This window comes from Oncorhynchus masou, chromosome 1 (assembly GCF_036934945.1).
Source record: "Oncorhynchus masou masou isolate Uvic2021 chromosome 1, UVic_Omas_1.1, whole genome shotgun sequence".
NCBI classification, from domain to species: domain Eukaryota; kingdom Metazoa; phylum Chordata; class Actinopteri; order Salmoniformes; family Salmonidae; genus Oncorhynchus; species Oncorhynchus masou.
The window spans coordinates 31161826-31175539 of NC_088212.1; the positions used below are offsets into that span (position 1 = coordinate 31161826).

General features: G+C 41.2%; 1 protein-coding gene across 1 annotated transcript; it reads left to right on the plus strand.

Annotated features, from left to right (window-relative positions):
• The first annotated feature begins 1420 nt into the window (after nt 1–1420).
• LOC135541813 (vacuolar protein sorting-associated protein 33A) lies at nt 1421–12403 on the plus strand. Its single transcript, XM_064968218.1, has 13 exons — nt 1421–1568; nt 1817–1882; nt 2069–2196; nt 2335–2521; nt 2662–2778; nt 2900–3074; nt 3238–3434; nt 8239–8365; nt 8593–8660; nt 9905–10042; nt 10163–10300; nt 10603–10771; nt 11765–12403. Exons 1-13 carry the CDS (start codon nt 1467–1469, stop codon nt 11956–11958), a joined length of 1806 nt encoding a protein of 601 aa, XP_064824290.1. The 5' UTR covers nt 1421–1466; the 3' UTR covers nt 11959–12403.
• Nucleotides 12404–13714: the final 1311 nt, after the last annotated feature.

The window sequence follows — 13714 nt, forward strand, 5'->3', positions numbered from 1 at the left end:
CCACATTATTCATGAATGAAGTGGATAAGAAATGTAAATACGGCAAGTAATCATTAGCCTATGTATTTTACAACAGACAGACTGTAATATCAGTTTTATTGAAGTGACATATGCGAAGCATAAAATGACGTCAGTAAAGCTTACTGTTTAGTAGGCTCTATGGAATAGCATTCTATTGATGGTTAAGTAATTTCCCTCAGTAAAAGCATTTGTTACAGCTACGAAATAAAACGCAATCTATTCACTCAACCTCGTCTTCGGGAACGTTTTCAAAAATCTAGATAAAACTCTGATCCATCGGGTAATTTTTATACAGATAGCATCATATTGCATACCATAGGTCTATGTGATACAATTCGATACTTTTCTCTTTCAAATACATTTTCAATGAGATTATTCAAATAAACTGAAGCCCAGCGCTCTATACATTTTTCATCATAAGTGATGGAGAATCTGTGATTCAGAACCAGCCAGTCCTCATATGTATACATAATGTTATTTTATTCATGTAACTGCATTTTACAAAAAAAATCTTTAATTGATGCCCCCTGAACTGCAATACGTGAAATGTAGCCTATTGCTTACAATAGATGCAGACCTTTAGAAAACCGTAGCAAGCCTACCTGAGATTTCAGCCCTCTATTGAAGGAAGATGTCAGGGAATGATGCGGACTAATTTTATACTGTACTGGAATCAACCGCAAACCGTTCATTGCGCATGCAACGCCTGTCACAAGCCATTTTTGTTGTCAAGGGGTGCTTCTCAATTCCTATAACACAGTCGCCAGGACCAATCTTCACACTATACGCCCTGCGTGGGCTCCTCTCCTCAGTGGTAAGCCCTTGGTACCCTGGGAAGGAGACCCCTGCATCCATGTAGGCTATCATTGATGCTCAAGTAGTGGACTCTTACCTGGTTATACTTTAAATTAGTCTTCGTTTGGTGTTTCTAAATGTCAACTTACTATTTAATTGATTGGCCACTGGCCCAATGAAAGTAAACACTTTCAGTTAAACGGTCTAATAGCCAAGACGTCAACCTTATTTTCATAAATGTTCAATCAGCCTGCAGATCGAGGTAACATATGAAGTTTTTGTTTTCCCTCCATCAAAAGGCCACATTAGTTGCATGTCTGTGTTTTATACGCTAAATCAACTGGCCATGGTCATCAACAACATTTTGTCGCTAGAGGCACATCGTTATACTATTGCCACACTTTATCCTCGATTTTTGGTCTTAAATTGATTTGTGCATGTTAAATGGTTTGCCCGTCTCTAAATGCCTTTCACCGCATCTGATTTTACAGTTGCGGTATAACTGAGGATTCATTGTGTATATATAAGGCCATCTATTGGACAGAATATTTATTACAGCTCAGAGACGACCTCTTGTAGGTCACATGGTGCACACACACACACTTCACCACTAGAAGTCACCTGACACTCCCTACACAGTCGGTGCAAAAATGTCTGCGCACTTATCATATGGAAGAGTAAATTTAAACATTTTGAGGGAAGCAGCGCGGAAGGAGCTCCGTGAGTTTTTGGACAAATGTGGAGGAAGCAAGGTAAAACGTCTGGATTAAAAGTTTAGAAATTACAAACTCATTTACCTTGTTTTCATCTGAATGTTTCTGTTCAACACTAGCTAGCATGCTAAACTATCATCCACATAAACAATGATGGGGTTGTTGTGGTACATAGTAATCCACATAGTTAGTAACGTTAGTTAGCTGTTAGATGCAGTGGATTCAAGTGTCAACTTTGGACCTCAAATAGTGTTTATGTGTCAAAAATGGTTGTTTACTGTCCATAGGCTATTGTGTGGGATGAATACCTGACTGGGCCCTTTGGATTGATAGCACAATATTCATTGTTGAAGGTAAGACCTACTAAAATGTGTACTTCTGTGTGTACTGTAGACCTACAGTAACACATTTTATAAGGGGGTCTGACAGAAAAGCAACAATGAATGCTTGTGTTTGCATAGGCTTTAGAAGGCTCACATTACAGCAAGAGCAAAATGCCAAACGGGTTGTTGACAGATCTGTGTCTTTATATCCTCCAGGAACATGAGGTGGAGAAGATGTTCACACTCAAAGGGGGGCATCTCCCTGCTGCTGACGTGAAAAATATAATCTTCTTTGTCCGTCCCAGGCTTGAGCTGATGGATATTATAGCAGAAAATGTAATCAGGTCAGTATCTCACTGGCACTAAACACTTGTATTGATTTTGGAGTAATGATGCAGCCAGTATTGCATATGGGTGGATGTGAATGTGGTTTGCTTACCCTCATATAGCGTATCTCTTGTGTTCAATGTGTGTTTCTGCAGTGAGGATAAGATGCATTCCCCACGTGATTTCCACATTTTGTTTGTGCCACGGCGGAGCATGCTCTGTGAGCAGCGGCTGAAAGAGCAGGGGGTCCTGGGCTCGTTTATCAACATAGACGAGTACATCCTAGACCTCATCCCCTATGATGGAGACCTGCTCTCCATGGAGTCTGAGGGGGCATTCAGGGTAGGTTAGGACAGGGACATGCACATAGACACTACACACGTCCCAGTGTATGCATATGCCCAGTAAGGCTCAGGTACAAAGCTATATTTTGTATTGTACGGTGTAATTAACCATTCATGTGCCCCACCTGGCTCCTTTAGGAGTGCTATCTGGAAAGTGACCAGACAAGTCTGTACCACACTGCCAAGGGCCTTATGACTCTCCAGGCTCTGTATGGGACCATCCCCCAGATATTTGGGAAAGGGGAGTGTGCACGGGTGAGTATTGGAAAGGGTTCATTTGGAGTTTAAATGTCCACATTTTGTTTTAAAACAAACAGTCAACTCTTGGATAAATGCATTGTGTTGGAAATTAAACTAGTGTATTTTTCCTGTGAAGCATGTAGCTAACATGATGCTTAGGATGAAAAGGGAGTTTGCTGGCAGCCAGACTCAGATCCTACCTGTGTTTGACTCACTGCTGCTGCTGGACCGCAATGTAGACCTGCTCACCCCTTTGGCCACACAGCTCACATACGAGGGCCTCATTGACGAAGTCTATGGAATTACCAACGGTGAGAATGGGCCTGAAAAATCAATAATACGCTAAATACAGACATTCAATGACGTATAGATTCAAATACAGACATCTTAAGAGGTTTCTGTCAATTTGTGTATGTGGTTTTGTGACCTTTGTCTGCATGTTTGTCTATTCTGTGTACATGCGTCTGCAAACAGGTTATGTGAAGTTGCCTCCTGAGAAGTTTTCTGCCCAAAAGAAGCAGGGTGAGGCGGGTAAAGACCTGCCCACGGAGCCCAAGAAGATGCAGCTCAACTCAGCAGAGGAGCTGTATGCTGAGATACGGGACAAAAACTTCAATGGCGTAGGGGCTGCACTGAGCAAGAAGGCCAAGATCATCTCCGCTGCATTTGAGGTTGGCCTCATCCCAACACACACTCACAGACACACACAGACAGGGCAGACCGACTGTTGAGAACACTCAGATTAGTCCTAATGTCAGACCACATAAGCTAGAGTTGTCATCAACTTAACAATTTGAGCCAAGCCCGGTGAGCTGAAGCCCGAGCCCAGGCCCCGTCCAACATCACAGACATTTTATGAACCCCAAAAAAAGCCATCGGTTTTTGAAAATATGTTGATTTAAACTGATGTTGAGAACAATGCAGCGGAGGCGAGCGGCAGCGGAGTGAAGAGACGAGTCCTTGTCTTAGAAAGGCGAGGGGTTTCTTTCTTGGAACATATGGGAATTGGCTCCAATTTCATTAATATGATTAAAATACTATATGCCAATCCCTCAGCCATAGTTATAACAGGCAATATCTAATCTTCTCCGTTCAGAATCACTAGAAGCAGCAGACAAGGCGATTGAATTCCACCACTGCTATTCTTATTATCCATGGAACCTCTGGCCCAGGCAATTCGTCAATCTCTAAAATCTACTGATCACTTCATATCATTATACACAGAAGATATTTTACGATATCTAGACAATGTATCTCAATCGCATTGAAGGTCATAGATAAATTCAGCTCCATCTCAAGTTGTAAAATAAATTGAACCAAATCAGCCCTACTGCCTCTCAAGACCCCGATGGAGGACTCCATCTCTACTTATAGAATCCAATCGTTTTCCATTTTAAATATTTGGAAATATCTCCTTCTTTAAATGAAACCATTGGTAGAAACTTTAACAGAGCACTCAAATCAATTAAATCCGACCTCAGTAGATGGAATAATATTCCAGTTGCTTTAACCAGTAGACTATCTATTGTCAAAATGAATATATTGCAATGGCTGAATTTCTGTAGTTCAATGCTTCCCATGGCGCTCCCTCTTTTGGCTATTGGGATCAAATTCAAAGTGTGGTTTTATATACATATATAAAATGTATATGGCAAGGTAAGCGATCCCGGATAAAATTAACAAATTTACAAGAGGGAAAGACGTAGGAAGATTCCATACCAAACTTTAAATTGTATTTCCAGCCACTAGCTTTTTGCCCCGTCCTAAATTGGTTTAGACAAGATTCTTCTGCCCCCGGGCTGAATATATATAGAGAAATATGGTGTCTGGAAGAGGTGGTCTTCTCTAATATATACCTTAAACAATGTAAACTACGCTTTGGTCCTATTATTGCTCACACAATTTCTATTTGGTGCAAAATTGATAAAACAATGTACAGTTGAAGTCAGAAGTTTACATACACTTAGGTTGCAGTCATTAAAATGTATTTTTCAACCACTCCACAAATTTCTTGTTAACATACTATAGATTTGGAAAGTCTGTTAGGACATCTACTTTGTGCATGACACAAGTAATTTTTCCAACAATTGTTTACAGACAGAATATTTCACTTATTGTTCACTGTATCACAATTCCAGTGGGTCAGAAGTTTACATACACTAAGTTGACTGTGCCTTTAAACAGCTTGGAAAATTCCAGAAAATTATGTCATGGCTTTAGAAGCTTCTGATAGGCTAACTGACATAATTTGAGTCAATTGGAGGTGTACCTGTGGATGTATTTCAAGGCCTACCTTCAAACTCTGTGCCTTCTTGCTTGACATCATGGGAAAATCAAAAGAAATCAGCCAAGAACTCTTGTAGACCTCCACAAGTCTGGTTCATCCTTGGGAGCAATTTCCAAATGCCTGAAGTTACCACGTTCATCTGTACAAACAATAGTACGCAAGTACAAACACCATGGGACCACGCAGCCATCATACAGCTCAGGAATGAGACGCGTTCTGTCTCCAAGAGATGAATGTACTTTGGTGCGAAAAGTGTAAATCAATCCCAGAATAAAAGCAAAGGACCTTGTGAAGATGCTGGAGGAAACAGGTACAAAAGTATCTATATCCACAGTAAAACGAGTCCTAGATCACCATAACCTGAAAGGCTGCTCAGCAAGGCTGCTCCAAAACCACCATAAAAAAAAGCCAGACTTCAGTTTGCAAATGCACATTGGGACAAAGATTGTACTTTTTGAAGAAATGTCCTCTGGTCTGATGAACCAAAAATAGAACTGTTTGGCCATAATGACCATCGTTATATTTGGAGGAAAAAGGGGGAGGCTTACAAGCCAAAGAACACCATCCCAATTGTGAACCACGGGGGTGGCAACATCATGTTGTGGGGGTGCTTTGCTGCAGGAGGGACTGGTGCACTTCACAAAATAGATGGCTTCATGAGGCGCAAAAATAATTTTGATATATTGATGCAACATCTCAAGACATCAGTCAGGAAGTTAAAGCTTGGTCGCAAATGGGTCTTCCAAATGGACATTGACCCCAAGCATACTTCCAAAGTTGTGTCAAAATGGCTTATGGATAACAAAGTCAAGGTATTGGAGTGACCATCACAAAGCCCTGACCTCAATCCTATAGAAAATGTGTGGGCAGAACTGAAAAAGCAAGCTTGTGGAAGCTTGTGGAAATGCTACCAAATACTAATTGAGTGTATGTAAACTTCTGACCACTGGGAATGTGATGAAAGAAAAAAGCTTACATAAATCATTCTCTCTACTATTATTCTGACATTTCACATTCTTAAAATGAAGTGGTGATCCAGTGAACTGACCTAAGACAATAATTTTTTACTAGGATTAAATGTCAGGAATTGTGAAAAACTGAGTTTAAATGTATTTGGCTAAGGTGTATGTAAACTTCCGACTTTAACTGTAACTGGGAATCAAAATGGCATTCTCGTACTCCAATATTTCACAATGATGCCTTGGGATTTGGAGGGCAGCCATTTGCATCCGTCTATGATATATTGTTGAATCTCTCGATCAATCAGAGAAGATTACTGCTGGCAGGCAGCATTGCTGTGAACAAAATTGTTTCCTTTAAGATGGCAACCACCTCACTCTCACCCACTTAAGAAGTGGATACAGTTACTATTGAAAGTTGTATCATTAGTGTTATTAGGTGGAGTGGGAGGCATGGTGTCCGGGTGTGGCGGGAATGAGTTTGGGTTATCTTTGTAGGCATTTATTTGATTGTTTTTGTACCTGTAACCCCCCTCTGAAAAATGAAAATGATTAAAATGTTGGTCACAAAAAAATGAAAGAAAAGCGAGGATACAGGAAAATTCACCTTTATGATCAACAACTGTTAAATGTGACAGGCTTTATAAAACATCCATATAGCTTCAGAAATTAGACAGATCTAGCTGCTGTTTCCTGTCTGAGTAAAAATTGATTCCTTGAGCTCCACAACATGTCGACTAATGCAATCGCATCTCACATGCATCGGTTTTTAGAATTTTTGCAATACATAATAAAGGCTTTAAAACTAGTTTTTGTTAGAACAGACTCTGGGATTTCTTAAAATGTGTTTTTAGTGTTGTTTACACTGTTCCAAACGGAAACAAATTTAATTCAACTGACACCTGTTTGGCACCTGCTCCGACCCTCCTTGTTGTTCCTCTTCTTGATCATCTTCTTATTGTTATTATTAGTATTACAATTATTATGAATATCATTGTAATAGCCTACTAAGTATTATTATTATTAGTCCTATTAGGCTATAGTAGCCTGGTGTAAAATATCCACTATCGAGCTGTGAGAGCGTGTCATTTTTTTAGCTGTCTTAACGTAACTTACTTCAGTATATCTCAATCAATTAACACAGCATACACATTGTTGGTGCCTGTGCCTGCTCGCTGCTGAGAAGAGAGATTTAGAGAACGTAGTAGTGGAGTCCAAGGTGCATTAGTAGTCGAACAGATACGCAAGGTCTTTTTTTTTGTTTGTTACATGATTCAGACCCGACTCAATTCGGAGAAATTCTGGTCCAGCCCAAGCCCATTCAGTACTGTTGAGCTCATCAGGTACAGGCTGAAAATGACAACTCTTTTCTAAAGCTCATTTAAGTCGCTTTGGATAAGAGCATCTGCTAAACTACTCTAATGTAAATGTAATTACATTGGCTACCGATTTCTCTAATCAAATCAATTTGTGTTCTTATTAATCACCTTCGATGTGCCAGGTAGACTTTTCAGAAGGTGGATTTCCAGTGGTAAAAAGTAAAGCCAGCTGACAGTATTATCGACTAAGACCGTAAAACAAAATTTTTATGACACAAGAATGTCAGATAAGAGCAACAAAAAAAGACGTTTTCTACTGTGTTTAGGTCATCTCCCAACAGGCCTACATTTCTGTCAGCAAGAGACTTTTTGGCATCATAACTGTCACTGGATGCTTTGCATGTGATAATTAGGCTGACGTCCTACACCGGTGGATGTTGATGGATTCTTACATTTCTGTCCTGCCCAAACCTGTTCCTAATCCAAGTTTATGTTCTCTAGTTTGATGATTGAATCAGTGAAACCATCAGCTGTTCTCCAGCCAACAAGCCCTTTTCTTACGACTGTTATGCCTACATGGCAGCAGTCTATATGATATGTTTCATCTGAAATCATCCCAACATCTTTGCTTTGAGCTTAATGTCTGTTTATTGTGTAGTTGAGAGGTAGATTTTTTTGTTGTTGTAATTTCCTACGTGATTGTAGTCATCTCAAACGGTTCTCACATTTCACATCATCTGTATGTTACGCTACACAGTCCTTGTTAAAATCTATCACACATTTTCCTTGTTTCAAACCTCCAGCATCCAGTATCTGACTCATGGTAATGTGTGATTTTTAAACTGTCTACGACTGACCTGTCAACTTTTCCCCAGTGTTTTAATGTTATTTAATTGAATTTGTTTTGCAGGAGCGGCACAGTGCCAAAACAGTGGGCGAGATAAAGCAGTTTGTGTCCCAGCTGCCCCACATGCAGGCAGCACGGAGCTCGCTGGCCAATCACACCTCCATAGCTGAGCTCATCAAGGACATCACCAGTGAGAAAAACAACCTTTACTCCTTCTCCTTTCATGTCCAACTAACATCCCTCCATTCTGTCTTTCTTCCTGATACAATATATACCTACAGTATAATCCAATCTTGATAGAATTGAATGTGGTAGAGTATATCAGTATGTCATGTATGTGTGGCATACAGTTTAGAGTAAGACGGCTTTTGATACTCTGTAACAGAGGTAAATGGATATTCTCTCTCTCTGATACAGCGTCTGAGGCCTTCTTTGATAACCTGACAGTGGAGCAGGAGTTTATGACTGGAGTCGATACAGACAAGGTAGGTACACAATGTTTTCAGTGCTTGATGGACATGTGGTTAGCTCTAATATTGTAAGCTGCTGCTGGGGTGGCACAAACAAAATATCAATTTTTTTAGGAACTCAGTCAGGGTCTCAACTTACTGTTGAGAGTTAGAATAGTAGAATACACAAGGTGGAATGTTGAAATGTAGTAGTGCATCACCAGTTCTTCTCTTCTAATGTCTCAATGTGACTATCAGTGTGGGTTACTGACTCCAGGGTCAGTTTGGACATCTTATTGACATGAAGATAAATAATTTGGTGAGATGCCTTTCACACCATGCAATGTTATTAGAACTGAGTTTGGGTATTAGACAGTTGACTTGATCTTACATGTCTGCCATGTCTTTGTTCTAGAAAGGTGATAATGGAAGACTGACAATAAACAAGCCTGTTGTATCAGAATGAGGGCGGAGTTTGTTTGAGAGGCTATTTACACCTTGTAGTATTCGTGGCCGAATGATTACTGACCAGGCATGCAGGGCATGTGCCCAGTGGCCCTGATTTTGTTAGTCACTCTCACTCAGATATCATATGAACATGATATCAATTCTTGCCTAGGGCCCCCAAAAAGCTAGGGTTGACCCTGAAAGCTGCCTTCACTAAATAAATATATTTTTGGGCTGTGTGTGTGTGTCAGTGTGCGTGCGTGCGCACTAATTTCTAGTCTTGCTAATCAACATCCCCTATTTCCCATTCCACAGGTTAACACATACATAGAGGACTGCATCGCCCAGAAGGATCCCCTAATCAACATCCCCTATTTCCCATTCCACAGGTTAACACATACATAGAGGACTGCATCGCCCAGAAGGATCCCCTAATCAACATCCCCTATTTCCCATTCCACAGGTTAACACATACATAGAGGACTGCATCGCCCAGAAGGATCCCCTAATCAACATCCCCTATTTCCCATTCCACAGGTTAACACATACATAGAGGACTGCATCGCCCAGAAGGATCCCCTAATCAACATCCCCTATTTCCCATTCCACAGGTTAACACATACATAGAGGACTGCATCGCCCAGAAGGATCCCCTAATCAACATCCCCTATTTCCCATTCCACAGGTTAACACATACATAGAGGACTGCATCGCCCAGAAGGATCCCCTAATCAACATCCCCTATTTCCCATTCCACAGGTTAACACATACATAGAGGACTGCATCGCCCAGAAGGATCCCCTAATCAACATCCCCTATTTCCCATTCCACAGGTTAACACATACATAGAGGACTGCATCGCCCAGAAGGATCCCCTAATCAAAATCCTGCGGCTGGTCTGTATGCAGTCGGTCTGCAACAATGGCCTCAAGCAGAAGTTGTTGGACTACTACAAGAGGGAGATTCTGCAGGTGCATTTTTTTTCTGATTACATTACAATAAGTCAGTGGTTTTAAACGAGTGATGGTCATTTTGAAGATGTGATGAATGCTACTGTGGCAACATGATTGACCTGTGCTGTTTTTCTCCAGACTTATGGATATGAACACATGCTTACCCTCAACAACCTGGAGAAGACGGGTCTTCTGAAGCCCCAGACAAGCACCAGGAATAACTACCCCACCATCAGGAAGACACTCAAACTCTGGATGGAGGATGCCAATGAACAGGTGAATGAATCCCATAAGAGAGACATAATGCAGTCTGGAAGAGGGGATGGGGATTAACACTAACACCGGTGTAAAAACACTAATTATTCTAGTGACACGTTAGTAATATAGTCATTGCTTCGTAATTGCACAATAATGGAGTTGAGTGTTTTTTGTCATTAAGAAAGTTGAGAAAAAAATGTCTTTGTAAAACAACGTTCCCAAAAGTCACATGCGTAGTTTTTCCTCTGACTGTGAGAATCGGATTTGGATGTAGTATTGTCTGTACTGATACCCAGCTTGTGTGTGTCATCTTCATCCAGAACCCCAACGACATCTCCTATGTGTACAGTGGCTATGCTCCTCTTAGCATCCGTCTGACCCAGGTGTTGGCCAGGCCCGGCTGGCGCAGCATCGAGGAGGTTCTGAAGATGCTCCCTGGTCCACACTTTGAGGAGCGACAACAGCTGCCTGCTGGTCTCCATAAGAAACGTAAGGACTGCAAGAGACCAAGGCAGCCAGTTGCTCTCTTGCTCAACAAGCTGAGCTATTGACAGGCAGGGTGAATGATCACCGGTGTGGTGATCTGCTGGCTGTAGATAAGAATGGGCTTTTTCCTTGTCCTGTCAGATGTCTTAGAGCAGCAGTTGATTTATTGTACACAGTGAACCAAACTGGACCTTACCATTAAGTGTGTGTCTGTCTGGGTAATTGTTTGTGTACATGTATTTGTTTATGAAAGAGGAGGGGGAAAAGCACTGGTGTCCAGGGTGTGGAATATCCCTCTCATCTTAAGCATTATAACTGTGGGTTACTGACTCCAGGGTCAGTTTGGACATCTTATTGACATGAAGATAAATCATTTGGTGAGATGCCTTTCACACCATGCAATGTTATTAGAACTGAGTTTGGGTATTGGACAGTTGACTTGATCTTACATGTCTGCTATGTCTTTGTTCTAGAAAGGTGATAATGGAAGACTGACAATAAACAAGCCTGTTGTAGCAGAATGAGGGCGGAGTTTGTTTGTGATTTGAGAGAATAGTGTGTAGGTGGGGACATTTTTTTAATGTTGGCTTTTATTTAACTAGGCAAGTCAATTAAGAACAAATTCTTATTTACAATGACTGCCTACCCCGGCCAAACCCGGACAACGCTAGGACAATTGTGCGCCGCCCAATCACGGCCGGATATGATACAACCTGGATTAGAACCAAGGAATGTAGATGCAGTGCCTTAGACCTCTGCGCCACTCGTGAGCCCAAGGATCTGGGTCAAAACAAACATATTCTGCTAAGTAATGGTAATGATAATTTGGTGGGTGCTTATATCTGTCCTGTTTCATACATGTACAAGTGTGTATTATACGTATGTGTGAAATGGAAATGTATTTTTTTCCATATCCCAACTCCCCCTGAGACACCATCTGAGAATGGTGCACCCTTTGATCTCCACTCTGTTTGACTGTGCTTTCCCCACCCACAGGCCAGCAGGGGGAGAACAGGACCACACTGGTGTTCTTTCTGGGAGGGGTGACGTACGCGGAAATCGCTGCCCTGCGCTTCCTGTCTCAGATGGAGGATGGTGGCACAGAATACATCATTGCCACCACCAAGCTCATCAATGGTACGAGCTGGATCAAATCCCTAATGGACCGTCCTGAGGCTCAGGCCTGCTGACTGCCCCCTCAGGGGGAACAGATGCACTGTTGGACCCAACAAATATTCGGAACAAAAGACCTTGCCGCTTGTTTTATAATGTCCATATTCCAGCTCTCTGCCAGTGTGTCTGATTGAGCTCAGCAGAAGTCAGCTCCTCAATTGTCAATGTCTTTCCTCTGCAACTCTCACAGCTTGTTAAATGTAGTTCTCCATTGTCACCTGTTGTGGTCACTGTATGGAGCCAAGAAGATGTCCTCTTACTTGGGGCATGATCATATGAAAGGTTCTAAGATCTTTGTAAAAAAATAATACTGTATTTATACAGAGGCTGAAATGTAGTTGTTTGTATTATTATTATTGTTTATTAGTGATTTCAACCTATAACTTGTGTTGTACAGTATAGGGCTTTTCTCTCTCCTTTCCAGTATGTGTAAAAAATCCTGTAAATAAAATGTGTAATTGACAGCGTATTACTGCTTTTATTACCTGAGTTAACCTCAGGTCTCTAAAACACTGACCATTTAAACATTTATCCTTCCACTCTACAATGTGACCAAATGTCTGATGTACAGCAGACTTTGGCTGCACCTCCATTACACTATGGAGCCCCTCCTTGCTCCACCTTCAACATGTAGGATCTAAAATCCTTGGTAACGATTAATTAGGCTACATGTATTGTTACTTTATGAGTTGTTTATGCTGTAGAAGAAAATTAAGATGGGACAGAATGATGCAGGCAGGGAGGAAAGGAGTGGAAAGGTTATGAGCCCAGTCAGCCTTCAGCAGTCCAGCTCTCTCAAGGAACAATTAAATTAGCCCAATAACAGGCCTCCCGATCAGCCGATAATCGCCCTCTGCTGTCTGGATATCTTACCACATAAAGGTCCATGATTTGACAGCGCAGGACGCTGATTGAATTTGGAGGCCATTTGCTCCGTGTTCCGGGTAGAGGATAAGTACGGGGGAGTTGGGTTTGATCTCTTAGCTCGGTCGATGTTTTGTCAGTGCCCTGCGCTATACTCAGCGGGGTATTGTAGTCGGTGGGGGACGGGTATGGACAGGCTGACAGCAGTCTGAGATTTTTGTGAACTCACAGTCCAGATCGAAAATAATATATTATATATATATATTATTAATATATTATCTTCAACCTATAGCGAAGAGTCAGGAACTGAGTGTGAAATATCATATGAAGATATATGTGGTATGGCATTTTTTTTCGGTTTGTCAAATTCATGATAATACACAATTGAACACACCGAAACCCGGGCACTGGGAGCATCTGCAACAGATGCGATTTCCAAGAAGTTAAAAATAGGCTACCAATGGTCTTCCGATTGGGTAAGTAGCCTAACCATTTTTAGGCCGTTTATAAATACTGACAACGTTGTAACGATATGATCAATGAGTTAATTGGTTGTATCCATGTCCAGTTATAAACTTTCAGATACTTGAAAAAAGCATAAACTGTATAGTTTAGTAAACAATTGTATAATAATACAGATGATATAGTTATCAAAGCAACAACAAAAATGACTAGCTGAGAAAGAAGTGGGGCTTTGCTGTTTTTGGTGCACCATCCGTTAAATAGTTCCTTCTGAATAAATGTGTTTAGGCTATTGCTATATTTTGTTTTAGAGCTCTATTCGATCCATATTGGGGAAGTTCAGCGTTACAGCGTGATTGAAATGTAGTCAATGTTCGAGCGTCAGCGGAGGCTGCATTCAAGGTAAACGCTGTATCTGTCGGAAATTACTTTAAAATGTATATTGCG

Bases quoted from the DNA above. Each gene is read 5' to 3' on its own strand.
- LOC135541813 (XM_064968218.1), top strand. From the start codon at position 1,467: ATGTCTGCGCACTTATCATATGGAAGAGTAAATTTAAACATTTTGAGG. The intron at 8,661-9,904 runs GTAGGTACACAA...CCCATTCCACAG, and splicing joins CTGGAGTCGATACAGACAAG to GTTAACACATACATAGAGGA. The intron at 10,772-11,764 runs GTAAGGACTGCA...CCCCACCCACAG, and splicing joins TGCTGGTCTCCATAAGAAAC to GCCAGCAGGGGGAGAACAGG.